We start from the raw sequence: 26,293 nt of genomic DNA on the forward strand, positions 1-26,293 counted from the left end.
AAGATTTGGGGACAATCATAGGCAGGAACGACCCGACAATGACAATAAATGTAATTTGGAGCTCTCATGACACGGCTGGCCCTTGTTTACAGCAAAACCATCTTACTTTTATTGACGTGCCTAACATTTTGGTGTGCCAATGCCAGGCGACATCTCATCCTGCACACGTGGTGTAGATATATTTACTTTTTCTTCTTTCTTTTCTTTCTTTAGTATTTCTTCATTTTATATCCCCCCCTTCTTTTTTTCCCAAAAAAAAAATTGAAGTAACGCAGTTGCGTATGTGCGCTGGAAGCTGTTTACAGGCAGTGGGCTGACAAGATAAGTTATCGATAGGTGCCTTGGCTACAGGGCCCTCACAAGTTTTTGGAAAGTCAGCCCTGTCGTGCATCAGAGTGGGGGTCACATTTGAGATCTCATGTAAAGCACACCGATGCTTACAGCATGTTCGTCTCATATTCTTTTTAAGCCATGTGGCTTTCCCGTCCTCCCGCTTGCAATATTACGTGAGATCTAGTTGTGTATCAATAAAATTCTATGCTATATTACTCTATGTCAGACTATTCCTAAAGGGGGAAATGCTGTGAAAACTGTGAGGCTGAATGTCACAACGCTGCCTGGCTAAGCCCTGTAAGCTCTGCGTTGAGCGTGGAATATGGGGAAAGGATCGACCGTTCTGGTAAGCTCGGACTTCTCGCACTCTGATTTTACCTGTCGCCATCCCTGGAGGAGTCGCTCAGCCCCTGGATGTTGGACGACGACATGACCTCGTAAGACTGCCCAAAGCAGGCATTGTACTTGCGAAAGGCTTGCTCCACAAGGCCCCCAACTTCCTTCCGGTTCCTACCCAAGATCCCGACCGAGATCATAGCTTCCGTTTCTTCAATCCAGTCCTGCAATTTTCGGAATTCCACCTCGTCCTTGGAGAGCCGCTCAATAACCCCAGACCCCTTCAGCAGGGCCAGTATACCGGCGATGACCGTGTTCACGGCGCCGAGGACGGTGATAGGCACCTCGTAGAACTTCGCGTTGGGGCCAAGTGCGGTCAGCACCGCCGCCACGATGATCTGGATAAAATGGGAGATGTAGAGGATGACGCCGAGGGTGTGGTGCTGCAGCTTCTTCCGCCGCTGTTGCTGGATGACGCTCCTATACACGCCAACTGCGTGCCGCCGCCCTTTCTCAAGCGTCTCGCTGTCCGTGAAGGTGCTCGCGCGGTCGCTATTGATCCCGACCGCCCGCCTGAAGACGAGGAGCACCTGGCCGTCGTCGTTGTTGTCTCTCATCCGTAGGCCAGCGGGTGTTGCCCATGATAAGTCTGTGTCAACCTTTGGCAGACGTGCAATGGGCGTCGTAGGATTCTTGTTTGAGATCTTCGCGTCCGTGTTGAAGGCCGGTGGTTGCTGTGGTGGTTGCTGTGGTGGTTGCTGCGGTGGTTGCTGTGGTGGCTGCTGGTCTCGCGCTTCTGTGGCTCCAGGCTGGCCGGCAGAAGCGAGCAGTGGAGATGTCTCAACTGGCTTCGGTGCAGCTTGTGTTTCTGGGTTTTGCGAGGACATTGTAATAATTCAGAAAGAAAATACAGACGCGAAGAAGTCGGACGCGAAGAAGTCGGACGCGAAGAAGTCGGACGCTATTGTGATCTGAGAGTAGAATTTGAAGATCCGTGGCAGAGTGGATGCGGTTTGACTATAACATCTCGATGAATCTCATTGCTGAGGGCTTAACCAACCTTTTATGCTCCGCTGGTCTTTCTTGAGGACCAGGCATCGTGAATTCGCGCCTTGACCGAAACGTGCAATGCTGAATATGAAGGTGGTCAGAGAGAGTTGATGGAAGGAACAGTCATTCTGCACGACAGGTGATCAACTTCGCCATGTTGTTCGTCTTACCCCAGGGACGATCCTTCACCGGCCCTGTGCCGCGCTGTCTCAACTTCGATGACCAAAATGTCCAAATGTGGCTGTCGACCCGTTCATTTTCTTTCATAGGCCCATGGAACTATTTGTGCGTCTCACAGCCACCAAGCACAACATTCGCTTACGACCGAGCGATGAGGCTCATAGCCTGCGAGTGCCCGCCCCCACCGCCACAGTCTCAACCAGGCAGAGACGATAGCTTTCACGAGGGCATCAAGCCTCTTCCTCCCCCTGCCATGCTGTAAGGCTGAGATGATTAAATCGGACACTTGTCAGCAGTATTGTCGGCCGCACCGGTGGGTGATGATCCTTCTCAGGCCATGCGACACTTCGCACGCCTTGGTCCACTCGAGCCAGGCGCACTCATCCTACCCACGCTCGGTGAGAATATTCCAAGCCCCGCAAGTCCACTTGCCAGGTGACTCAATCTCACTTACTTCTTCTGCCATTCCTATGGTGTGCAGCAGGGCTGACCTTCCAAAACCCCCTTTTGGCTTGGGGCACACCGCCGTAAGGTGTCACAGGAGAGAAATAGAAGAGACAATGCCCGCAAGTCTCGCTCATATTGTAGAATTCTGAACAAGACCTTGTCTTGCTAAGAAAAAAGTAAGAAGGAAGGTTACCTCTGATTGATGGCAAGCTTTTCTTCCTTTTTTTTTTCTTCTTTCGTCTTCCTTTCTTTCCCTTTCCTTTCCTTTCCTTTTCCTTTTTCTCCTCCTTTTCTCCTTCTTTTCTTTTCTTTCCTTTTCTTTTTTTAAAATTATTCTTTAAAAGCTTGATAATTAGTTTATTTTTATTTTAGTCTTTAATACAGGAATACTCGAAATGCCAAGATTCACATGCCACTACAGGCAGCAGTGTACACATATAATCAAAGGGTTGGGGAGAAAGGATTAATGACCACGGCGAGCGTGATTTAGCATGCATATTCGTACTTAGTCATATCTAGGATAAGATACTCACACTGGGAAGTGCTGTCACTCTGAAGATCAACCTTGATGGCCCTTAATTTGTCTGCAACATCGGCACAGAGATTCCTGTGGTCGTGGATAGGATGCAATGCCTATAATATATAACGACTGCGGTCTCATGTGTGACGGCACAGCTATTTAAGACTGCACTGTGTTCTAGAAGGCGTTCTGGAATTCCGACTTTTTGAATAAGGAAACAGCCCTAGCTATAGTGCAGCGGTCAACGCGCTGTCACACCATGCGACATCTCAGATAGCCAAACCGTCAATGACCTGCCTGTAGGTGGCGACAGCAAGTTCGGTATTGAGTACGTTGCTGATAGCTCGTTGAAGAGCAGAGAAATAACTGCTGCTTAGTATTTTGATGGTTGATAACATTATGGATGGTGAGCACAGATGGGCCATTCCTGGAATTACATGCGATGGGCGAAGATAATAGGAAGAGCATTTTGAAAAGGGTGCAGGGGGAAAAGAGATTATTTTTATGAGATTGTAAATGGTCATGTTAAACCCATTTTACAGCTGAATCAACAAATTATTCACTGAAGAAATGTAGCACCAGGTGGCAAGTGTTTGAGAAACACAACGCCGGATTCAAGTCTACATAGGCACGTTTTGAATAGCGTGTACTACCTGGACTTGTTAAGCCGCCGCTTTCATACCGTTGTTTGTGACTATGTTTGCGACGAGGGTGTGAATGGAGCTCTTAAGGACATGGGTTAATTAAGGCTCTAGCCCTGTATGACTGACTACACGGTTAGATCCTTCTTCTCCGGGTTAGCTCCGGCGCGACTTCACACCGGCATAGCGTAATCATATCCACAAATACAACGACGCAACGACCTCGTTGTTTTCTCCGGTCAACTTCACAACTGTCCGACTAAAGCAGGCAGCCCGGAGATAATGGAGAAGATCTCTGCATCAGGCGGAATTGTTCAGCCGCAGACAAGGCGGCGCTCCCCATTTGCGCTCCTCTTCGGCCTCGTCGGTCTTGTGAGCGTGTATCACCTTGCGACGAGGGGATGGCCGGTCTTCCGTCATCACTGCTCTCATCACCAACACAGCGCACTCTCTCCATACGGGAATTTCCCGCAGCCAAACGACGCGTTCAAGTTTCTGCCATGCACTAACATCACTCGACCTCCTGCATTGAACGACAAAGACCATGAACTTAGTTGGGCCAAGTTATTTGACCCGGACCCGGACCATTGGAGCTGGGGGAACAGCACGACTGGCTCTTCCGAGGATCCATACGCCGGTCGGGGCATTTATCTCTGCGGTTACATCGACGTACCACTGGACTATAAGAACGAATCCGATCCTCGCATCACTCGTCTGGCAGTGACCAAGTTCCAAGTGTCAGGACTCGCTCGTACGGATGGGTCTTCCCCTCCTGGGGCTGGTAGCAAGAGCGAGAGAACGCTCGTCCTTGAACCTGGGGGGCCGGGCGGCAGCGGGACACGCATGGTCTGGAGCTCTGGGCAGCAGCTCACAGAGCGCTTTACATATTCCCAATTTGATACCTTGGGATGGGATCCTAGGGGGGTGAACGCGAGTCAGCCGGCCATATCCTGCTACCCCTATGATGCTGATAGAGATAGATGGTCCGCCCTCACTGGCCAGTACCGCGAACAGCACTCAGACCCTGAGACGCAGCTTAGAATAACCGATGCAATGAACAATGCAACTTTCCATGCTTGTTGGAAGAGGCATGGCGACTTGGGGCGCTTTATGACGACCACGCTAGTTGCAAGGGATCTAGAGGAGATCAGGAAAGCCCTTGGCGAGGATGACTTGACCGGTTACCTCGTTTCCTATGGGACTGGAATCGGACAGACTTACGCCAATATGTTTCCGGACAGTGTTGGTCGGATCATATTGGATGGGACGGAATACGTCCGCGATCATCGGTTGCTTGGTGGATTTGTAAGTGAAGCTGGGGACTATCTGTGCTTCTCCTCCTTTCCACTCGGTTGTGCTGACCTTTTGCCACTCAGGGCTGGACTGCCCTGGACAATGTGACCGATGCATTCCGTGACGGCTTCCTAGGCGAGTGCCTCAATGCTGGACCGCAGCACTGCGCACTGGCGAAACCACATGGTGGAAGACCAGTCACGCTCAAGGATTTGGAAAAGCGCGTAGAGACACTAGTTACGGGCCTAATCAGTGACCCAATCCCGGGCTATACAAAGAACAGTGGCCCTTCTCTCGTCACTTACTCTGCTCTCATCAGCGCCATCTACGGATCATTGTACAATGCAAAGAGTTGGCCGGCCTTGGCTGAGATGCTCTATGATCTTGAAGCCGGAAATTCGACATTAGCTGCCAGTTTTCTTGAGCTATCAGCCTGGGAATATGACCCGACTCTGCCTCAGCTGCCTTCGCCCAGGCCCTCGACAGATGAGCTCACCTATATCGTCATTTGTGGTGATGCATATGACGCACCCCCCGAGGGGCTTGACTGGTCAGTGCTTTTTTAAGATTCATATCCTTCCCTATGCGGTCTTGAGGGTAGATTCGTGAGAAGTATAAGGGATGAAGACTCTCTACGACATTGATGCATTGAGATAAGTGGGAACAATCTGCTGACACATCCTCTAAGGTGGTCCTCCCTCTGGGCAAACATGACTTCGAAGAGTTTCATCTCGGGCAATTCGCGCTTTTCGAATGTGTTTCCCTGCCGTCATTTTACAGCTTATTGGCCAGACGTAGCTGAGGCATATCGAGGAGCTCTGAACAACACCTTGAAGAATCCCGTTTTGCTCATTGCGGAAACTCACGATCCCGCAACGCCACTGAGGAATGGAAGACGGCTAGCGGCCGAGATGGGCAAAAATGCCAGGCTCATCGCTCATCACGGCTATGGTCACTCATCCCGGGACCTGTCTAATTGCACAGAAGATCTGGCGAAGGCTTTTATATTGAACGGAACGCTTCCTGAGGAACCAGAGACGGCCTGTTACGCTAATGAGAAGCCGTACCTGTATGGTGTCAAGGAGAACAAAGTCTCGGAGATGGGAGCCACGACAGCGACTCAGGACCCCATCACCACTTGGAAAGAGCACATTCAAGAGCTGGCCAAGTGGCAGCCCTGGTTGTTGTGAGACAGCGGTGAGCATTCGCGCAGACGGGTTGAGCTCGGATCACAACGCTGTGTTATCTGATTGTTTGGGAGCCATTGATACACAACCCCATGGGCAGCAAACAGTTTTCAGCTGTCGGATCATCACCTTACTTTCCACGACACACCCCCGCCCCCACTCGTGAGCACAAGCGAGGGGGATTGGGTAACTTGACATGTATATATGAATGCTGTGGTCCGGAAGCTTCTACTTGTTACATGTTGTTCTAGTCTGGGTGCACGGCAGCGGGCTGGCGCGAGACAGATTCGAGCCAGGGTCTTACGGCCGCTGAAGCAGTCCACACCGCCGTTGTTACCGCCGCTGTTGCCGCCCTCGGTTATACCTGTGCTGTTTGTGACTATCAGAGGCTGGACCGCTGCTGCCCAACGTCATCTATCTCAACGTGAATAGCACAGAGATGCAATGCGAAGATGTTGCAGACTCCCATCATCAGCTCGACTCGATTGCAGTCTCTCCGTTGAATATAAAGGCAAGTGATATGGACCCGTGGATTTCGTAGCAAAATAAATACTAGAGCTTTCAGCAGTTTCTTTACACCCGCATATACAGAGCTTCCAGTTCGATCCGTTGATACATACAGATCAACGTCATTGTGACACGCTCAATTCACACCACAGCGAAGTCCATATAGTTTCCAAGATGCCCTCATACCAACAATGCCAACCCCAAGAGGGTTATAGGTCCTACTTCGACTTTGTTCGAGGTCAGCTATTCTCATTCCGTCCACCCCATCCAGCTCGTAACGCATCTAATATGATTTTGTCGATTAGACTTTAACATTGACGCCGGCGATGTTTCCCTGCAAGCTGTCTATATTGTCGATACAGCAAAACGGTACGCCGCCGCATACGGCGACACAGAGGATGTTCTGATGAGGGAGGCCGCCCAGAAGTACCGAAGCACCGAGCATAGGGGCCGGGAATTCAGGTTTTACGGAGCAATCATCAACCAGCTGAAGTACCCTCTGTCCGAGGAGATCATCAAGCACATGGAGAGGAAAGAGAGGAGGAGACACCGCCGTTGAGGGGTCTTGTGGTAGAGACTCTTGAGCAAGTCTGTAAGAAGAAGGCTGGGCATGATGTTGGGTAGGACAGTTGACGACTACCCTCACGGGTCTGTATCCGTCGTCCGCTTAATCATTGTACAATTTCTCGACATGTCTAAAAACTGATCTCTCCTCTTGTGAATAAGCTTTTTGATTACCTAAGAGTGGAATGGTCAGTTCTAAACAGATGAAATACGTGAGACCACCAAATAACTGATCACCGATATGGAATGGGCGCCCTCCAATTTATCACACAGATCACAACTCCTCGAAGCAGGCTGTGTGGCGCTGGGCAGACCACTGGACAGGCTGCGGGACAGTAACCGGTCGCATTCACGCTTATTGGAAGCATACATTTATTTCCCTTGTCTGGTTTCAACACCGATGATCTCATCTACGATGAGACTTGAGCTGGGGTCCTGCGAAAGTTGCAGCAACTCACTTCGTCCCTAAGACCTCCTTCGGTTAAGCGAATCCTGTAAGGTTGGTAATTACAAAGAACACGAAGACGCAATCAGAAGTAATTCATGATTTCAGTTTCATTGTCATTCAGACTCTCCTTCTATATGCAATCTAGTGGTGTCGGAGCCGTTAATCAAAGGGCAGCTGTAGGTATCAGAGTTAAACGTTTGAACAGTCTCAAAGATGAGGTCATAGCAGTTTGAAAGAGCCCCGGACAAGTCCTTGTGAAGTGAATATTCCCGCCGGGTCTGTGTTCCGCTGGATCTCCTGAAGTCGAAGTTTGCTAGCTTCACCGTAGGACGAGAATGGGTCCTGAAATGGACCTGCATAATTAATATACTGCCAAGGGTGAAAGAGACCCTTCGCCTCGGCCTCTGACCTGGAACGATTAGTCCACCTCTCAGCAAAGCTGTAAATGGCAGTGTCATCCTCCGATTTTCCCCATCCCAGTGTCAGGAGCGCAACTGTCGGTGTGTGGATTGATTAGTGTGTGAGATGTACTATTGCGGGCTGTGGGCGTCGAGGACTCACTCAGCAATGACCCGTCAGACTCAATACCCAGAGCGTTTCCTCCACGTTGATTCATGGCCTTGATTGAGTTGATGTGTAGGGCCTGCACAACAATAGCCGTCGTGAGGTTGGCTGTCGCCTTGATGCCTTGTACTTCTTCGGCAAAGATGTCGATGATTTTTCTGTGAAGCTCCCGGGACGGATGGAATGTTACTGTGGCATAGAGGCGTCTGCGTCGCGTTAGAAGACACCGCCCGAACATGCAGTGATGATGGCCATTCATTCTTACCGAAATCCATGTGGAGAAACCTCGTCGAGTGACAAGACACTCGCGTGGTCAATGCGGACTTGATCTGTGAGGGAAGGAATCTGATTGAGACCATCAAAGACAGATGGATTGAGGACAGGCTGGTTATATTCCTGAAAGAAACTCCAACTGAAGGAATCTTCGGACTGAGTATAGAAGTAACGGTTGTGGAAAGCCATGTCCAAATCATTGGACAGCGTTGTGGCAAGCTGGTATCCCTGGTCAATGAGTTGATCGGTGTAGTTCGCGGAATATGTCTTCCCGCCGCCAAGTCTTTGGCCTTGGGGAACAACGCGTGCCCGAAAGTTGGTGATGATTCCGAAATTGTTTCCGCCGCCACGAAGTGCAAAGTACAAGTCTGGGTGGACTTGCTCGCTTACATTGACTATAGTCGAGTTGGGCAGCACGAGCTTGGCGTAGATGTGGTCAGTTTCAACTCGCCATATAGCCCATCCATCGTCGCAATGGGACTCGAAACAAATGCTCACCTCGTACTCAAAAACATTGTCAAGAGCCAGTCCGAATTTGGGAGCAAGAGCGGTCAGTCCGCCCCCGATTGTGTACCCGGCCAGTCCGACATCAGCTGTCCTGCCGCCAAAGTTGCTCAAGTTGAATGGCTCGAGAGCAGCATATGCATCTCTGAGGATCAGTCCTGGTCCAAAGTCGGCCTGAATGTGGTCATCCAGCAATCTGACATGGTTTATCCTCACGAGGTCGACGGTGACTCCGCCGACCGAGTTGGATGCATCGCGGTTAGTGGAATGCCCACCGCTCTTGATGGCAATCTGGCAGCGATTCTCAACCGCGATCTCGAGAACTCTGGCTACCTCGACGGCATTACCCGGCTCCACACGGCAAGCTGGCTGAACTCCTTGAGCTTTGGCATCCCAGATTGCAAAGTCTGGGTCGTCGTTGCCTGGATGAAATATAGAAGGGAACTCAGTGCCCAATTGCTTGCACTATAATCGATTTAATCAGTGCTCAGAAGTTGACAATGTATCATGCTAATCTCCTAGTGGGTCAGTTCCACACTTACGGTTTTAGTACAGTTGGCTGTGATAGGTAATTGGCCCGGGGAGGGCTCGTTTTGAGCCAAAGCCAGAGCAATCTGGAGATACCGTGCTGCCGAAACAAAGATACTAGAATTCGCGGAAACCATGTTTCTTGTTATGCCAAAGTTCAAGGAAGTATAGACATAGATAAAATCATGGCCCAGATATCTGCAATTTCGAAGAGGAGATTCTGGCGACCTCGTGATATTTGAGTCTGGTTCATCACTCCGTCCAACAGTCTGCAATAGTGGAGCCCTGCAGGCTGCGTCCACATCACAACAGCCCTCCAAGAGCGTTACATTCGGTTTTTAGGATAGGACTTTACGAATAAACGGGCTTTAGCATAATATTGACAGTGCCTATCTCATATCTCCGCATCGCAACCTTGCTCGAGTTCCACTGCCAATACATCGGCTTGTCTGGGCGCATGAGAACCCGCAGACAAGGGGCAAGAGTGGATGACGCACAAGAGGCGAGTTCATACGCGAGTCGATAGCAACATGCGATACTATTGGAAAATGTATGTAATAATAGGCTACAAGGTGCGGTAAGTTCCAGAATTGACGAACGTTGTCCTGTTCTCCCAACAAACTGGGAAGATCCAAAGTGGCTTCAAGCACTGCGCCTTGTTCTTGGAGCTGAGCTGCAGAAACTTCAGACCTTCCCCGCACACCAAGTTCCTGGGGATCAATTTTGTATTCGGGCCGATTGTTCTTAATCCTCTATGTTCTTTCGGTCACCTGGGTGTGATGAGTGAAGAAAGCTCTGATGTTGTTGCGAAACTGTCACATAGCTGTTGTGTGACCGTGTATAGTACCATAGCATCACGAAGACCGTGAGTTCACAGCCGAAAATCAACTCCGAACTTACCGTAATCGGCATTTTCTTACACGGACACAACCATGTTTGTAACAACAATTGCTCTTGAGGGGAGGCCGGAAACTATGAGCTTGGCGACGTTACTGCGGTCAGTACTTTGGTCGAAACCTTGCTTGAGTGTATATCCATCGTGCCCCTACGCAGCATTCATGGTTGCATGTAGACCGTGTATGATTCATGTAAGGGCAGTATCTAAGTCGTTGTGCAGATATTCTACATGAGTTTACAAATGAGACCTCGACGCTTCCGTTGTTGAATAGATACGGGCTTGAGGAGATGACGATGCATTTTATTTTGGTATTGGGCTGCCTCCTAGTATCCTCGTCCCTCAGTATCGTCACTTCAAGTGGCATTAATCTCTATACTGGAGTGTGCTACTCACCTCATAACCTGATGTACCGTAACATAGATCTGAGACATAAAGTTCACCTTGTTCTTGGCTGCTCATCCGACTGAGATTTCACAGCGTTTACCACATCAAAGCACTCGCACTTCTCCTTTCGAACCTGAATTGGACCTTTGGAGTATTTGAGAAGTAATTGATTTGGTTATTATTTGCTGAGGCTCATGTAATCCACTTGCCTTCTTGGAGAGTCTTGGTATCTGCATTTACAAGCAATGGGGTTCCCACAACCTTGGTGCTTTCAGACTAAATCTACCATGTGCTATTTTTGCTTTTTTTCTTCAATTTTTTTTTAAAAAAAAAAAAGAAAAGGAAAGGAAAATGAAGGTAGAGTCAAGTGGAAATACAAGAGCATTTTGTGTGCGCGAAAGCTCCGACTAATGCTCGCAGAAGCTATAACTAGCCTGCTCCCAGCTTCTTATAGCCTCTCCGTGGTGCGTAGTCCTCTCCTCCATTAGCTTCAGCCGATGCTTCTTCGCCTCCTCGAGACTAAGTGTTGGCAGATCAAAACCACCACGCACGATGTCCAGCAACTCCGGAGGCAGCGAGGCCGTGGAGCCACTGCTTGGGAGGGCAACCCCCTTCTCTCGCAGTAGCTGTACCATCTCGCCGGGCAGACGGCTTGCGGCTGACGCTTGGCTGTCTTCGGATTTCCCGAATACAGACTCCGCCCACCAGTCTTGCTGCTGCGGCGGTACGTTGGCAGTTGAGATGATGCGGCAGTGGGGGTCGACCAACCAGAGCGCGATGAATCGTCGATGGCCCGGTTTGTTTGGGTCAGCCAGTTTGAAGGGGGATACGCGATGTTGAAAGACATTAGGGAAAGCTAGAAATCGCCCCTCGCGAGTCTCGACACTACCGTAGTTCTGAATGCAGGAGCTGCCGTGGGAGAGACTGGTACCGTAGCAACACTCAAGCCAGTGATATGAATCCTGACCAACGCGGTCCTGGAGATCGTCTTGGTAGGACGAAGTATGCATGCGGAAGGACAGGCTGCTATCAGTGATGTTCTCACTGTCCAAGTAGTAGAGTGCAGTCGCGCAGATTCGCTCGTTGAGGAGACCTTCGATGTGCCACCCTCCCCCGGGGAACTCAGGTTTCCCGGGAGTCAGCTCGATGGAAGCCATCTTGACGATGATTTGAAGTCCTGATGTCTGGAACTTCTCGCGCAGGCCACGCATGAGAGCCGCAGACTCTTTGAGTTGGGTTGGCGGGCTATGCAGAGGGGTGTCCAGATCATCCACCACTTTTGAGGGGTCGTAATTGATTTCGACAAAAGGATCCGGCTCTCTCAGAACAGGCGTACGTAAGAGCCTCCATTTTCGTTCTTGCTCCTCTTCAACCCAGTCGAACCTCCTATCCTGGCTTAGGTCAACCTCGACATTGGCCACTTCGCTCATGTCTGATGGGTTCCAATTTGCCGTTTCCTCGTCACTAAGTCTGTGATCAGTACTCTGTCCAGTATTGAGCCCGAGATTGAGATGTTGGTGTTTTGCAAACAAGATAAGCAGAGATCAAGGCGTACTCAGCATTCTCAGGGATTGAGAACCGCGATCCCCGCCGACCAGGGCCACACGTGCGAAAAGACCTGGTCTCCAGCAGGCAATGGTCCCATGCAGGTAGAGCCCTGTCAATCAGTCTCTCTACTGTGTTGTAGATTTCTGGGTACTTTTCCGGGTGCAGGTTGTTGATGTAACTCATGAACTTAACACTGCCGTCCTCGCGGAAACCGACATTAGACGGCAGCCATTGGTAAGCAGAAGACCAGTAGGAATCTGGAATTTCCGATTCATTGTAGGTCCTACGGGCCCTCTCTGGTACCGGAGTAGTGTCTTTTGGGACAATCTCGCCCTTCCCAGCCCAATGCGAAATCGCTTCAGTCACGCCAACGACTTCATCGTTGAGTGCCCTGCTTCGGCCGTAAATGAGAGGGTACATTGAGGGATGTACCAAGTCTTGTACCATATCACGACTGCCGGGATGCCAATCTGGCTCATCAGCCTGGTCTTCCTGGAGTGTTTTGAAGGCCTGCCTCAAGGCTTCTTGGAGCTCGTCGCTGATGAACACGTCCGACTTTATGACAGTCGCAGATGCATCAAGTGTTGGTATGAGAGCAGTTTCCTCGAAGTAACGAGCTTTGCTCTGCAGCTCTTGGATGCACTGTATATTCGATCAGCCGATTGACAATTGTAAGTGCAGATAGACCAAATCCGTACATAATCAAAAGCTGCCTTCGACATGATTCCCTCCACCCTTGTCGAAGTATTTTCAGGGCGAGGCTCAGTGCCCACATCCACTGGACCTGCTCTATACCAATCACTTGACGGTGCAGCAGCCGCTGTCATAAGATTTTGGTCAGGAATCGCCATTGCCTCTTCTCGCCATTTTTCAACAATGGCCTCGTCGAAGACTTTTTTGTGCCAGTCTTTCTTGTCCGTGAGGCTGTTCATCACTCCCATCATTGCAACTTCTCGGACAGGGAGCATCTCAGAATCTGATCCTCTCACATTTGGATGGGCTGCTGTGGGATATTGAAGGGGTCGATTTCTAAGAACAGATCGTGCTGCGGGCCAGTGCCGGAGAGGCAGCCCAAGACCTGGGTAAACACCCATTTTGAGTTTCCTGTCGGCTATGGCCTTCTCAGTTGGTGGTGATTCGTTTAATTGCAGTCAATCGCGTGGGAAATCGGGGAGCTGATGTGAGAAAATGAGCACAGAGAGGATCTCCAGTGGGCCGAGTCTGTTGGCATCCTTGGAGCTGGCTGGCGGGTTTTATGCACGGCTGGAAGCCAGCAATTCCCATGGATGTTGCTTCGCTGCTGAGGAGGCAGCAGCCGGTGCCTTGAGCGGCATCCACGTCGTGATGAGTTGCTTGGGGGCCTCGTGGGGAGGTCTCACAAAGGAACGCGGCCATGCCGTGCCAAACTAGCGAGATTCAAGACTAGCGAGGGGGGAACAGGCAGCAAGCACATCTATAGTCAAATCTCGGTTTCCTTCGCTATGCTTACCCCGGAAGCTTGTTACGAGCGTTCACCGTTTTCAAACTACAGAATCCCGATGAAGTCCCCAGGTACAGATGACAATTCGGATAAACTGCTCTGCAAGGCTGTTGCTGGTCAGCGCAAAATGAAACCAGTGCATTTGCTATTGTCGGGCTGAGACACTGCGGTGACTGACTACTTGAGCTGGAAGAGACAGCGATATCCTGACAATCTGTCATGAGACTAATGAGTATATTCTATAGATGGCCACTTCAGTGACCAGAGCATAACCACACAGGTGATCTTGCACATAATCGTTCACCAAGCGCGAGCGGTTGCCCCATACTTTACTCTCACGAAACAGCTCCTCCTGACTCATTTCATGCACTAAGAGAGACGCGGGATGCTGCGAAGGTAATGGCTGATGTTCTTGTATTGCAGGTGGTAGGAGGCTCATCAGAATGAGTTCTAGCCGCTAATCACTTAGATATCGTGGCTGCGGTGGGACCGGATAGTGGACTATGTGCCCTGCTACCCGCTCACACCCACAACGGCTTCAAGACATGGAATTAAGCGACCACTTCAGCTCTTGGCCGCGCCAGCTTTGATGTGCAAAACATCTCCGTCCTGGACAACGTAGTCCTTGCCCTTAGTAGCAATTTTACCGCTTGCTTTCAAGTCTGCCTCTGATCCTAGTTCCTTGAGGGCTGTGAAAGGATACACAAGAGCTTGGATGAAGGTCTTCTCGAAGTCAGTGTGGATTACACCAGCTGCCTGAGGTGCCTTGGTTCCGTTTCGAATGGTCCACTGCCGTACTTCGTCTGTACCGACTGTGAAGAAACTGCCCAGGTCGAGAACCTTGCGCATGGCAATGATGATCTTGGGAAGAGCGGAGTCAGCGCCGACGTTCTTGCACTCCTCGAGAGCCGCCTCTTCGGTCTCGAACTGCGTCAGGCGTTCCTCGAAGGACACGGAAACGGGGATGATAGGGTCGCCTGCGGCATGCTCCTTGCACCACTCCGCAACCTTGGGCAAGTGCTTGTTCTTTTTCCGGATGTAATCCTTCTCAGAAAGATTGACCAGATATACCACGGGCTTGGCGCTAAGCAGGAAGAGAGGGTTGATGACCTCGATCTATCGATAATGTCAGCTTCTCCGTTAAACAAGCAGACGATAGATAGAGAAATGAAGTGTGTTCGTGGTATATCAGACGAGTTTTTATCTCAGTATGCGCTCTAGCGTTAATTGGTGAGGCATTCAACGAGCTGGGATTATATCAGGCACTATGGCCCTTTGTCATCATGTAGATAGATGTGCAGGACGGAGCCGGCTCCATCGGAGAGGGGGTGGTTAGACAGAAAGACGGGACTGTTCTTACCTCCTTGGGGCCCCAGTTACCCTTGCGCACATCCTTGCCATCCTTCAACCAGGCCAGGATCTTCTCTATTGTGGCCTCCTCCTCCCTGGCCTTCTTCTGTTCAAGACTCTGGCCACCTTGACGGGTCTTCTTCTTTTGCATCTCGAGAGCCTTCTCGACAAACTCAATATCCTTGAGCCTCAGCTCCTCGGCGATGATATCGAGGTCACGGGTGGGGTTGACATCTCCCTCAACGTGGATGATCTCGGCATCATCAAAGCAGCGGACGACCTGGAAAATGGCGTCGACCGCGCGGATATGCGACAAGAAAGCGTTGCCCAGACCAGCGCCAGTGGACGCGCCACGGGTCAGGCCTGCGATATCGTAGACGGTCAAGTTGGCGGGGACCTTTGACTTGGGCTGGAACTTTTCGCACAGCCAGTCATATCGCTCATCCGGGACGATGACTCGGGCCTCTTCAGGGTCGATGGTGGCATAGGGGAAGTTGGCAGGGTTGCCAAGGTGGCACTTGGTGATGGCTTGGAAGAGGGTGGATTTGCCGACGTTTGCAAGGCCGACCTGATAGAAAGTCAGAGGCGGCCTGAGGTTGCAGATGGTCGGGTTTAGGGGAGGGGCATCGAGGGAGGGCTCACGATTCCACTCTTCAGGTTGTTGCCAGGACGGCCGAGAAGCAGCTTCTTCTCCTCAACTTGCTTCTTGGGAGGCATTTTCCTCTTCTTTGCGTAGTGACGAGTGGAAATGTAGATGAAGGTGCAGCTAAGCACTGGGTGTGGTTGAAAAGCAGAGCTAGCTGCGGGCAAGGAAAACTTTCGAGGAAGAGAAGAGAAAGGGTGCGGGGGTCGCAGGAGAGACGTGGTCGCGACCTGGACGGGCTGTTTCCAGCCCCAAGCACAGCAGCGACTCTGGCCGCCGAAACTCAACCTCTGAGAAGAATTGTGATACTCGAGGGAATATTGGTCTCGATTCCCGAGTTGTTCACTTTTTTTTCTCGTGTCAATGGAGGGAGGAAATTTGGTGGTTGGAGGGTGGAAGAGATTGCTCTCCTGCTCAACAACAAGCAGCTCAAAATTTTGCAGAGCTCTGTCCCCCTCGCTTCCAAGTTCTTATTATTTGATTCCCTCAGCGGGGTTGGCTCTCTTTGGTGACCTCAGCCGTCCCCAAATTTGGAAATTCGGTCGGCAGCGGCAAAACCACAGCGCCGAACGCCTGGGACCACCCGCCCAGACAGCCCACCGAGCCCACCCAAGCCCAAGCCGTGGGTGGCCTACGTACTGTAGTACGCTGTCGCAGTCGTATACGCTGATACGTTGGATACGCAGCAGGTACGGCCAGCTGCAGCCCCGCTAATGATTCGCCTTGAACCGAGCTCCTCTGGGGAACCTTGAAATTCGACCTGGGGCTTTCTAAATGCGGACAGGCCGATTCATTTGGCGTCGCGGCGACCTGACCACCCAGGCGAGGGGAGGATCCCCCAGCCTCGGACGTAATGTGCTAGACTCCCACCCAGCTGTCTATCTTATGCAGGCGTGCAGGTGTATGTCATGGGGCGAGAGCACACCAGCATCTAACCGTCAGCAGCGACCCAATCTCGCATCCCAAAAGCCTCCTTACTCGGTCGCCTTCTCTCCAGCCCCAATCGTCAATTGAGAGCCATCAGCAACGGGCTCCCAAGCGGTCGCGTTGTTTCGAAGGACGAACCATTACTCCGGTCCCCTGTTTCATACGCAGAACATATCTCGAGTGTTTCACCCACCTATACACACCCATCTTTGCTCATTACTCACTGCACATGGCAGTCTGACCCTGACGGATCCGTCACTCTGCCGATCGTGGCCCTTTAACTACCAGCTAGGAACCACACATCCCCCCGCATCCTCCGTTTCCGCCTCCGCCGTCGCCGTCGCCATCGCCAGAATCCACATCCAGATCGCAAGATGGCTCCGCGAAAGTCCTCCTCCAAGTCAGTCAGGTCGCATCGGTCGACGTTGTCGCTGCAAAAGACCGAGATCGTCATCCATGTCTATGACCTCTTGCCGGTACGCGCGATCTGCTCAAAAGACTTCCCTTTCCCTCTTTCTCCAATCTGACATCAACTAGCCGGGCAGGTTTTCCTCGTTTCTATGGGCCATCGGCACATCCCTATTACACAGCGGCGTCGTTATCAACGGCAGAGAATATGCATACGGCGGGCACGATAAGAGAGGCGTCACCGGTGTGTATTGGACGAAGCCCAAGACCTTACCACCGGGCGGAACATTCAAGCACGAGATCCTCCAGGGTTTCACATTGTCACCACAGAACGAGATCGATGCAATCATACACGAGGTTTCACAGGAATTCCAGGGCACATCATACAACCTCCTTACCAAGAATTGTAACCACTTTACGGCGTACCTCTGCCAGAGGTTAACAGGAAGGCCTGGACCCGGATGGCTGAATCGAGCTGCGAGCATCGGAGTTGCGCTTCCGTGTATCGTACCGAGAGACTGGATCGAGCCCCCGGAATACGACACTGCCGATGGCGAACTGCTTGACGAGAATTCCGATGAGAGGTCTAGAATGCTACGGACATCCAGCGAGCGACCGAGGCTTGTCGATCTTCGAGGTAAGGACAACGACGCCGCAGCCTTGAATCTTGATGAAGGGAGTTCTGAGGATGAGAATCGCGAGGAAGAGAGGAGGAGGCGCCAGCAGCATCAGCATCAGCTGCATCAACAGCAGCAGCAGCAGCAGCAGCGGTAGGATGTTGACTGCGTGAGTTATGAGTTATGACATTTGGCGGCTACTATGGCGTTGGGTTGGTGTATCTCCTCGAAAGTCGACCCAGTCTTGCCTGCAACCCACTATCAAGGTCGACAATTAGCATTGGCCATGGACATTGGCCTCTTGCTGGCTCGATATTACCTAGGTACCGTCGAACCACTGAGGGGTCCTTTCCAGGCCTGTGGTCTCGTTCAACGTCATGGACCGCGCGGCCAATCCCAGCTGCTATAAGATGCAGGACTATCGGGAGGGCATTGAATCGTGCAACCAAACGAACGACAGTTCACCGCTGGATAACTGGATGGCCAAGCTATTGTGACAGCGGCGGCCCGCAGTGGTGGTCCGCAACGTCCAAGCAGACATCTCTTCATGCGGCCACCAAAACGATTGCTTAGTAGTCTTGACCGCAGTGCGTTGGATTCCTTTCTTTTGTATTACTCACAGCACGGAACGGAAGAGGGTCATTACACCGGAGTTTATTGCTATGGGTTGGTCCTGGTTCAGTCGAGGGTCGTCGGAGTTCTGGAGTACAGAAGGTGGGCGGGGGAACATTTGTCTTGATATCGATCGAGTCGATGATCTTTTTTTTTTTTTTTTTTGGGAGGGGATGGTGCTCACTTTTTGGTGCATAACTTTTGCCTTTAGTCATTTGGGAAAACCCATGCCATATCGATGGCCATCATTATCAATTCAGCGAAATTCTGATCTCATACTTTGTCTCTACGTTTGATTCGGTGCTATCGATGCTATCTACATCCAGAGTTTCGACCGCAGTCTAGTCCAGTCTGACAGTGACACTGTTGTTTACTCCAACCCTAGCCTTTCCGGCCCGATGCCGTACAATCCGGCCGCGGGAGGTGCTCAGATGTGCTGGGGCTGAACTCTGGAGTTGGAGGTAAGTGCTGCGCTGTGAGGGCGAGGTTGGCATGGGGTGTGATTGGGGGTGTGGAGGAACCCTCAGCAGGATATTCGGGTGGTGATAGCTTCGTGGAGGGGTTGGCTTATGTGCGACTCGAGGGTTAAATCTGTGTGCCACGTTGCTTGGTGTAAGCGAGGGGTTGTATTACAGTGTTTGTTGGGAGTGTATTGTATGTATGTATAGCTGATGCCTGTTAAATATCTACATAGAGCTCTGCTCTATACCCCGAAAGTATTTCATATAGACAGTCTCAGACAGCAAGAATGCTATCACAATATGTAATCTACTAGTCCAGGAACGAGGTTATGATCAGAGCTTATCTTAAGGTCTATAGCTGAATGCTTTCTTACGAATCTACAAGCTCAGCAGGATCACGAGTGTGCGATGTTGGTTGTGTTCCGACTGGTATCGCAGAAATTACATGACGTGTGCTATGTAGATAGGCGGGTAGAGTAGGTAAATCATGTCGTAGTCCACGTCTGCAGCTGCTTCCACGTCGTACTCACTTGTGCCCGGTGTTGGGGTAGCACCCAGACTAGAGCCCAGGCCATAATGGTGAGTGCAGGTATCGTCAAAGCTGCTCAACACCCGACCAGGACCACCCTTGGAGGCTTTCAAGTCCAGATGGAGGCCCCTGAGCGTCATGACTGTACCATAGTAGCAAGATACGACAGCGAACAGATCACCAACAAGCAACTTGTCGAGATTGAGTTTGGTCCTTGAGAATTGCCCCTCGCGTTGAGTAGATATCTAGATGATCTCGATAATAATAACATGTGACAGGGGACAAGTACCCATTCTGCGGTCCGGGGGAAACATTCCAGAGTGGGCCCCGCGATCTGCAGCGCCTGTGCCCACTCTAGCAGCAGCGGCTGAGCCAAGATTGTGGGCCGCTGAAGTCACTCTTCCAAAACTGCAGGTGTCCATGTCTCTGGCATCATTCCAAGCTCTCCCCAGGCCAAAAGTGCTCTCTCCTGAGCCCAACCCTCTAGCTCCAACACATCGCCCATCTCTCAACTTTTCGCCCCCGGGCTGAACATCCACCAGTGCAGCTTCAAAGCTTCTATCAGCTTGCTCATAGCGAGGCGAGTTCTTGGCAAAGCTCCGTTAGGCATCTGCGACTTGAGTGCGCCCCGAACAGGTCGAGGCCGGATCCGGGAGCGAAATCCAACCTCGACGTTCCGTCCTTACACCTCACCTCACCTCACCCACCTCCTGATATCCTGGGCGGCACCATCATCCGTCCCCTGCGCATCACACGAGCTTGCAGGCACTTCAATGCCAAAGAAGAGCGACTACAGGGGAGTTGCGGAAGCACAGTCGAATGAATGCAACCCCTAAACCCATTCCTCGCCGCCTTCTTCAAGAGCCCTCTCCCTGCCCAGTGTCTTCCCGCCCAAGGTCACATCCTCCTAGTCCCCTCTACCGATGTCTTGCTCACCTCCCGCGAGACCGAAGCGGCCCCCGGCTCCAGTGTCGCCGACTCTGTCTCCACCGAAGAGTTCCTCGCCAGCCATGTGCTGCGCATCCCCGACCCGGCGAAGCCAACGGGCGCTGCTGCAAGCGGCGGGAAGGAGTCGACACCCAACCTGCGGGAGATGAGAGGGAAAGCGAAGCAATATAACACCATCAACGGGAGGAACGTCGTCATCAAGGACAATGTCATCTACACCAATAAAGGTGCGTCCAAGCCACCGACTTCTCGCTCGGAATCCGCGCAACACACGCTGACAGTTCTCCCATCTCACAGGGTTCAAAGTCCTAGCCTCTGCCAACCTCCTCGGCGATTCCATATGCTACTCCGACACACTGGAGCCCAGAGGATGGCTAATCTACCATATATCACGACCTTTAGTAGGATCTTGGGAGGAGATCAAGATCATACCAGCAGTGCTCGTTGAAGGAACAAGGAAAGCCATGGCAATACAACAGAATGGTGCCTCGCCCGTTTCCGAATCAAGCGAGTCTTCAATGGTCCCCAAGAAGAAGGAAATCAAGAGCTTTCACGATCTGCTGAACCACTTCCCCGTGATTGCGCGGCAAATGCAGGCTGGCCTTGAACGACTCTTCCAGGAATTCACAGCCGTTATAGAGAGACCTCTCCCACCACCTCCATCTGCGACACACATCCCGGACCCATTTCCGGATGGCCCGATAGCTGCGGCAACTAGGAAAGCCAGATCGAACAGCATGTCACAGCTCCAAGCCTCTCCCAATGGCGGCAGCGGGAAGAGAGCTTTGGAGCCGTTCTATGCTGAAGATGATGAAGAGGTTCTGAGAGTCTCGCTCGAGACCGCTGTCACCAACGCGATCGATTTGTTCCAGAATGTGGATAAGCAACAACTGTCTCTGCTGGGAGCGACGACTGAGTTGACAGGTCCGGTTGTAGAGCGCTTGATAGAGCGCTATGTCACGGAGAATGTGCACAACATGCTATTTCCCCGGTTGGCTGCTCTGAAGAGACCAGAAGACCTGGAGCTTGAGGCCAAGATCCGCCAAATGGACTTTGTGGATGTTTCCCAACTTGGCATCGTGATTGAAGGTGGTCACCGGGGTAAGCAGGCTCTCATTTCCAGACTCACACGAGCGATCGACGAGTTCAAAAAGATCACAAATGCCGGCAGTCCGCCGGAGATGATGGACATTCTCTTGTCTACAATGAAGTCAGTGACAGAGCTTGGCGACACACCCCCGGTGCCTGGCAATCGGTCAATAAGTTCTTCCTCAGAGAAAGGAATTCTCACGATGAACGCCGACACTCTCGTATCGCTGCTGCTCTTTATCTTGATTAGAGCACAAGTCAAGCACCTGCAGGCACGTTTTTTGTATATGCGCCACTTCATCTTCGTCGATGATGTAGACAGTGGTGAGATGGGGTACGCTCTTAGTACATTCGAGGCGGTACTGCTATATCTTGACCGTGACTCAGCCGGACTCCGGAGAGCGAGTCGTCGGAACAAGTCATTGTGGGATGCTACTGCTCGAGGTGACTTGGAGACTTTGCAAAAGATTATGGAACCTAGCGGGGACGCCGTCGCAGATGCTCTGGACGAGGAGGAGGCTGCTGCGGCATCCTCGAGGCGTTCAAGCCGGCGCACTTCAACAAGCAGCAGCTGGAGTTTCGCGAATGGCTCCTCCAGGGCTTCCTCGACTGTGCTCAGTAATTCCGAGCGTTTCTCGCTGGGATCTGACCTCAGCCACGTCTTCCCTTTCAATAGACAAGAAGATGTTACCGGCTCTACAGACGACTTCTTCCCTATCAGGAAGATTAAAAGGGTAACCATGGACATGCGAAGCTTGTCAAGCGGTTCTGAGATATCCTTCCACTCTCGAGCTGCGAGCATCGGCACCCTTGGCAGCGGTATCGAAGGCGACACATCCATTGAACGATTGTCCCAAACACAGGACTCGTTTGGTGAATCAGTCCTGATGATGGCTGTTCAGAATGAGCGTCCAGAGACACTGACGTATTTGTTGGACCTCAAGTCTTACTATACACCAGCCATTGTCCTGTCAGATAGCAACAACGAGGGGACGACTCTGCTCAGTGCTGCCGTGCAGCTAGGCCATGAACGGCTTACTAACATCCTTCTCAAGTTCATGGTTGACGAGCCTACTATCACGGAGGAGCACATGCGAGCATACTTCGCCAAGCAAGACGTTTGGGGGCGCAGTGTGGCTCACTACCTGTTCCATGCACCCTACCTCATTGTCGACTACGGGAGAATGATGCCGTGGACTCAGAAGGACAAGAACGGCCAGTCACCTCTATTTGCCATATGCAGGTCGTACGACCACACACTATACCACACCATGGTACAGCAAGCCCTGGAAATCGCAAGAGACTGTCAAGGTGACGGGCAGCCTCTTCATCTCGATGACCACATTGATGGAAAAGGCAACACCTTATTGCACATTGTTAATGATGCCCAGCTTTGTCTGCGAATATTGCAAAAATGCGATGCAGATGTCAACGCCATCAACGACAGAAAATTTACGCCACTCATGGTCGCGAGCAAATACGGTCGATTTGATGTGGTGCGCGCTTTCTTCGGCGATGCGCGAGTGGATATCACTGCGAAGGAGCTGCGAGGCCTGACGGCTGTGGACTTGGCCAAAGACGACGACGTTCGCAACAAGATAGACGACCTCGTGCTGTTTGCTGCGCCCCCAGGGCCTGACTCCCGGACGACCGCTGTCGTCAGGTCATATTTTGTGGAAGATGCCAGTGTGCGGTTTGTCCTGAAGTCAGGCGCACCGGTAGACAAGCATAGCTATGCGGTCACCACGTGTAGGCGGTCACTCACAGACTTCGAGCACCTCGCGAAGCTTTTGGCCATGGAGAACCCGGCATCGTGGATACCGTCCTTCGCCGCTCTGCGGTCCCCGTTTCAAATCCCGGTCAAGCCCAGCCGGGCGGTTCTCAAGGACCTGCAGGTCCGCATGGATTGGTTCCTCCGCATCCTCCTGGCCCACCCGACGTTCGCGACTCATGAGATGTTGTGGGAGTTCTTCCTGGTGCCGGACCTTCAGCCAGATATGATGGAGCAGCGGAGTAAGCTCAAAGCCGAAACTCGTGCGGAAAAGGTCCGCGATGAGTTCGAGCCACTGGAGGATGTTCGTGAGGTCGAGCAATTCGTGGATCACGCCCGCGAGAACGTCCGCGGGGTCAACCACTCGACCAAGAGTGTTGCGCGGCGGGCGAACATCGTGGGCAATTCTACTTTTGGTATGTCTATTGAACGTGTACAGTTTCTTGGGTGCGATTGTTTTCTAACGCGATTTCACAGATCTCTATGACTCCTCGGTCTTACTTCACCGAGCTGTAGCAACTTTACCCTTCCTGCCGAACACACACATCACAGCATTTGAGACCTACGTCCGCGCGCTGTCCCCAACAACAGTCAATCCATACTCCACTCTTCACTCGACCCTGTTAGCGCTGCAATCTACCATTGATGCCATACTTTCGGCGCTGGCCCGCCCGCCGCGGCTTATCAACCAGATCAATGTGTCGCGTCGTACCGTGGAGCGCAATTACTCGTCTCTCAGCCGCTCTACGCGTTGGCCTCTGGGCCTCCTTGACGACACACGTCAGCGACTTAATGAGGAGCGTGAGGAGCGGATGCGTGCCGGCCAGGCAGAGGTCAATAACCTGTCTCGCGAGCTGAGGTACACACAGCAGACGGTGGCGATGGAGCTTGCGGGCTGGCAGGACATGCACGAGAGGATGGGCAGGAGGGCCATCAGGGAGCTTGCCAGGGGCATGTTGGTTGTGGAGAAGATGAGGCTAGAGGGCATGAAGAGGGCACAGCGAAAGTTGAGCGAGGTCAAGGTTGATGCCGGCACAGGGAACCACGGACCGGATTATCTGGAGGCCCTTGCTGGGGTCGAAACCCGTGTTGACAGTGGGGTTGCCAATGATACTGCTGGCGGCTACGCGGGCCTCAACGCGCCCATTGCGCTGGCCGGCCTCGAGATCCAGGCGGACCGCAAGGCTAAAACTGACCCGGGTCCCCCAGCGGCATCGCCAGGGGAAGGCCGAGCGGTCCAGACCTCACAACCGGACGCGACTGGCTCGAGGATCGACGCTCCACTGCCACCGCTACCGGCCGAGGAATCACCTAGCCCTACCGAGACCCCGCGAGAGGGCAGCACTGGCGAGGCAGTGGCAGGGCAGGGCGGGGAGAGTAGATAGGAGCAAGCCGACCATGCGTCGCGGGATACTTGCCCGAAAAAGAAGGCAAAGGATCTACAGGACTTTACGAGGCGCGAATGATCTGGACCTCTCTGCATAGAGTGGCGAGAAAGACAAGGACAGGGCGCCCAAACACATAATTGGCGGAAGAAAGGGGGATGCTGATAATGAAGGCACTGGGTTGGATTGTATGGTGTCGAGGTCAGGGAGCGAGCGCATGGGTGGTCTATGTCTCTTCTTTTTCTTTTCTTGTCTTATGCTTTTCGCCTATACTCTTTTTGACAATGGATAGATACCCTTTCGTCGACTTGCTTACATCGAGTGGTTTTGGAATGTGTCTGTACGTGTATGGGTGAGTCTGTTGTTCCCTGCTGGTGAGGACGTTGACCGGGGCTCCATCTCTAAGTGGTGGGAGGCGAAGGACGGCATTGATGCTGGCTGGTAAGAGCATAATTGCGACTGGGCGGGACGTGATGGAAGGGATGGGACGATAGCAACATGGGATGGACAGAAGCGGGCAGCTCAGCATGAACGGAGGCGGTTCATCGCATTGCCCCCGTCTACGCATCTAGTCTAGCATAATTGGTCGCCTCCCTCTACTAGACTACTATAGTCTTGGGAATGAACGACGAGGCCCTCGCTCCTCGGTGCCTGTTATCCACAATGGACCCCCGATATTTCCCGCATCAGTCACCATCCCATCACCAAACCCCATGAGTTAATCGTAGATCTCTTGCCACGATGGGGAGGGATCGCGTTGGCCCCAGTTGCGTAACACGTCACCAAAGCCAACCTCTTTTCAGAGAGGGTTTGTCATGGGAGTTGGGGGTAGTGTGGAACCCTTTTTTTGGTTTCCCACTTGGGTGGATTGGGTGGATGGGGAGGGATCGCAGGTCTGACTTTGGACCGAACTCAAAGCGACGCGAGGTCAGGAGGATGGATGGATGGGTTGATGGATGGGGGACGTGTCGAGCTGACGCTGGTGGTCGCGTGCAGATCTGTGTTGCGGCTGCTGTGCTGGCAAGCGGGCGAGGCTGTGCTCCTTCTCGCACGGCTAACTAACTATCTGACTATGTAGACGTAGATGTGTCTGCCTGCTTGATACCCTTGGGCTGGTGGATAGGTAGTAAGTGGCGACGCTACATGGCACTATACAGCCTTCATGCTAAAAGTGCTAAAAGCTTGGGACTTGCAAGATCCTTCCAGCTGGGGCCCCAAGTGGGCTTGGGGAAAAAAGAGAAAGAGAAAGTCAACAGAAGAAATCGAAAGAGATGACACCATTCCTGACTAGGAGCGAAACTAAGAGAGTCCCAATGGCTCGGGATCCGTGGGGCTTCAGGTGAGACGAGGGCGCGGTGAAGCATTGGTTGGGAAGCTCTGAGTCTTTGGTTGAGTTCAGGGACCAGTTTTGCGTGCGGGAGTGATCCCGGGGAATTGAGGGCAGCCAAGATGGGTGCTGGTGGGAGAGGCGTCACTCGGATTTCGTCACATCCAGCTTTGATTTGTGTGGTGACCTTGCAGGCCTTGCTGGTCTACTACTTGTTCTCCTTACTCTGGCTCTCTGGCATTGGTGGCATCTCGGTCGTCCCTGTTTGCTCCGCGGATTCCCAGCCTGGCTCCATCCAGACCCGGAATCCAGAATTGAGAAGTGGACTCGCGCGACGTCGCAATCGATCTTGTCTTCCCCCTCTCTAGACAATCTGAATGCCGAAAAGAGGCAGTGCTTCCTTGTAGATGCCTGCATTTCTCTCTCTTCCCCTTTTTCGGACAGCACGGCATGAAAATTCTAGAATTTTCCAAGGGTTCGTTGAATCCACTTTTGAGCGAGGGTGAGGAGGGGGAGGGGGGGTAAAGAGAGCCCTGGAGAG

General features: G+C 52.2%; 9 protein-coding genes across 9 annotated transcripts; 4 read left to right on the forward strand and 5 right to left on the reverse strand.

Annotated features, from left to right (window-relative positions):
* Positions 1-707: 707 nt before the first annotated feature.
* On the reverse strand, positions 708-1,556 carry J7T55_008254 (c6 transcription; the record flags this gene model as incomplete). Its single annotated transcript, XM_053138554.1, has 1 exon — positions 708-1,556. The coding sequence occupies one exon, from the start codon at positions 1,554-1,556 to the stop codon at positions 708-710; it is 849 nt and encodes a 282-aa protein (XP_052997532.1).
* A 2,233-nt stretch (positions 1,557-3,789) lies between these two features.
* On the forward strand, positions 3,790-5,990 carry J7T55_008255 (uncharacterized protein; the record flags this gene model as incomplete). Its single annotated transcript, XM_053138555.1, has 3 exons — positions 3,790-4,812; positions 4,884-5,350; positions 5,489-5,990. The coding sequence occupies 3 exons, from the start codon at positions 3,790-3,792 to the stop codon at positions 5,988-5,990; spliced, it is 1,992 nt and encodes a 663-aa protein (XP_052997533.1).
* A 678-nt stretch (positions 5,991-6,668) lies between these two features.
* J7T55_008256 (uncharacterized protein) lies at positions 6,669-7,053 on the forward strand (the record flags this gene model as incomplete). The annotated part of the gene is made up of 2 exons (XM_053138556.1): positions 6,669-6,732; positions 6,800-7,053. The coding sequence occupies 2 exons, from the start codon at positions 6,669-6,671 to the stop codon at positions 7,051-7,053; spliced, it is 318 nt and encodes a 105-aa protein (XP_052997534.1).
* Positions 7,054-7,725: 672 nt separating this feature from the next.
* Positions 7,726-9,512, reverse strand: J7T55_008257 (FAD binding domain-containing protein; the record flags this gene model as incomplete). Its single annotated transcript, XM_053138557.1, has 4 exons — positions 7,726-8,000; positions 8,068-8,276; positions 8,336-9,312; positions 9,390-9,512. The coding sequence occupies 4 exons, from the start codon at positions 9,510-9,512 to the stop codon at positions 7,726-7,728; spliced, it is 1,584 nt and encodes a 527-aa protein (XP_052997535.1).
* Positions 9,513-11,064: 1,552 nt separating this feature from the next.
* J7T55_008258 (uncharacterized protein) lies at positions 11,065-13,299 on the reverse strand (the record flags this gene model as incomplete). Its single annotated transcript, XM_053138558.1, has 4 exons — positions 11,065-12,121; positions 12,213-12,847; positions 12,904-13,208; positions 13,284-13,299. 4 exons carry the CDS (start codon positions 13,297-13,299, stop codon positions 11,065-11,067), a joined length of 2,013 nt encoding a protein of 670 aa, XP_052997536.1.
* A 950-nt stretch (positions 13,300-14,249) lies between these two features.
* J7T55_008259 (GTP-dependent nucleic acid-binding protein engD) lies at positions 14,250-15,752 on the reverse strand (the record flags this gene model as incomplete). Its single annotated transcript, XM_053138559.1, has 3 exons — positions 14,250-14,801; positions 15,046-15,603; positions 15,678-15,752. 3 exons carry the CDS (start codon positions 15,750-15,752, stop codon positions 14,250-14,252), a joined length of 1,185 nt encoding a protein of 394 aa, XP_052997537.1.
* A 1,227-nt stretch (positions 15,753-16,979) lies between these two features.
* On the forward strand, positions 16,980-17,787 carry J7T55_008260 (uncharacterized protein; the record flags this gene model as incomplete). Its single annotated transcript, XM_053138560.1, has 2 exons — positions 16,980-17,081; positions 17,143-17,787. 2 exons carry the CDS (start codon positions 16,980-16,982, stop codon positions 17,785-17,787), a joined length of 747 nt encoding a protein of 248 aa, XP_052997538.1.
* Positions 17,788-19,144: 1,357 nt separating this feature from the next.
* On the reverse strand, positions 19,145-19,372 carry J7T55_008261 (uncharacterized protein; the record flags this gene model as incomplete). Its single annotated transcript, XM_053138561.1, has 1 exon — positions 19,145-19,372. The coding sequence occupies one exon, from the start codon at positions 19,370-19,372 to the stop codon at positions 19,145-19,147; it is 228 nt and encodes a 75-aa protein (XP_052997539.1).
* Positions 19,373-20,055: 683 nt separating this feature from the next.
* On the forward strand, positions 20,056-24,425 carry J7T55_008262 (uncharacterized protein; the record flags this gene model as incomplete). The annotated part of the gene is made up of 3 exons (XM_053138562.1): positions 20,056-20,407; positions 20,478-23,456; positions 23,518-24,425. 3 exons carry the CDS (start codon positions 20,056-20,058, stop codon positions 24,423-24,425), a joined length of 4,239 nt encoding a protein of 1,412 aa, XP_052997540.1.
* Positions 24,426-26,293: the final 1,868 nt, after the last annotated feature.

The sequence above is a fragment of the Diaporthe amygdali genome, assembly GCF_026229845.1.
Source record: "Diaporthe amygdali strain CAA958 chromosome Unknown NODE_4_length_2575358_cov_65_588622, whole genome shotgun sequence".
Classification (NCBI taxonomy): Eukaryota; Fungi; Ascomycota; class Sordariomycetes; order Diaporthales; family Diaporthaceae; genus Diaporthe; species Diaporthe amygdali.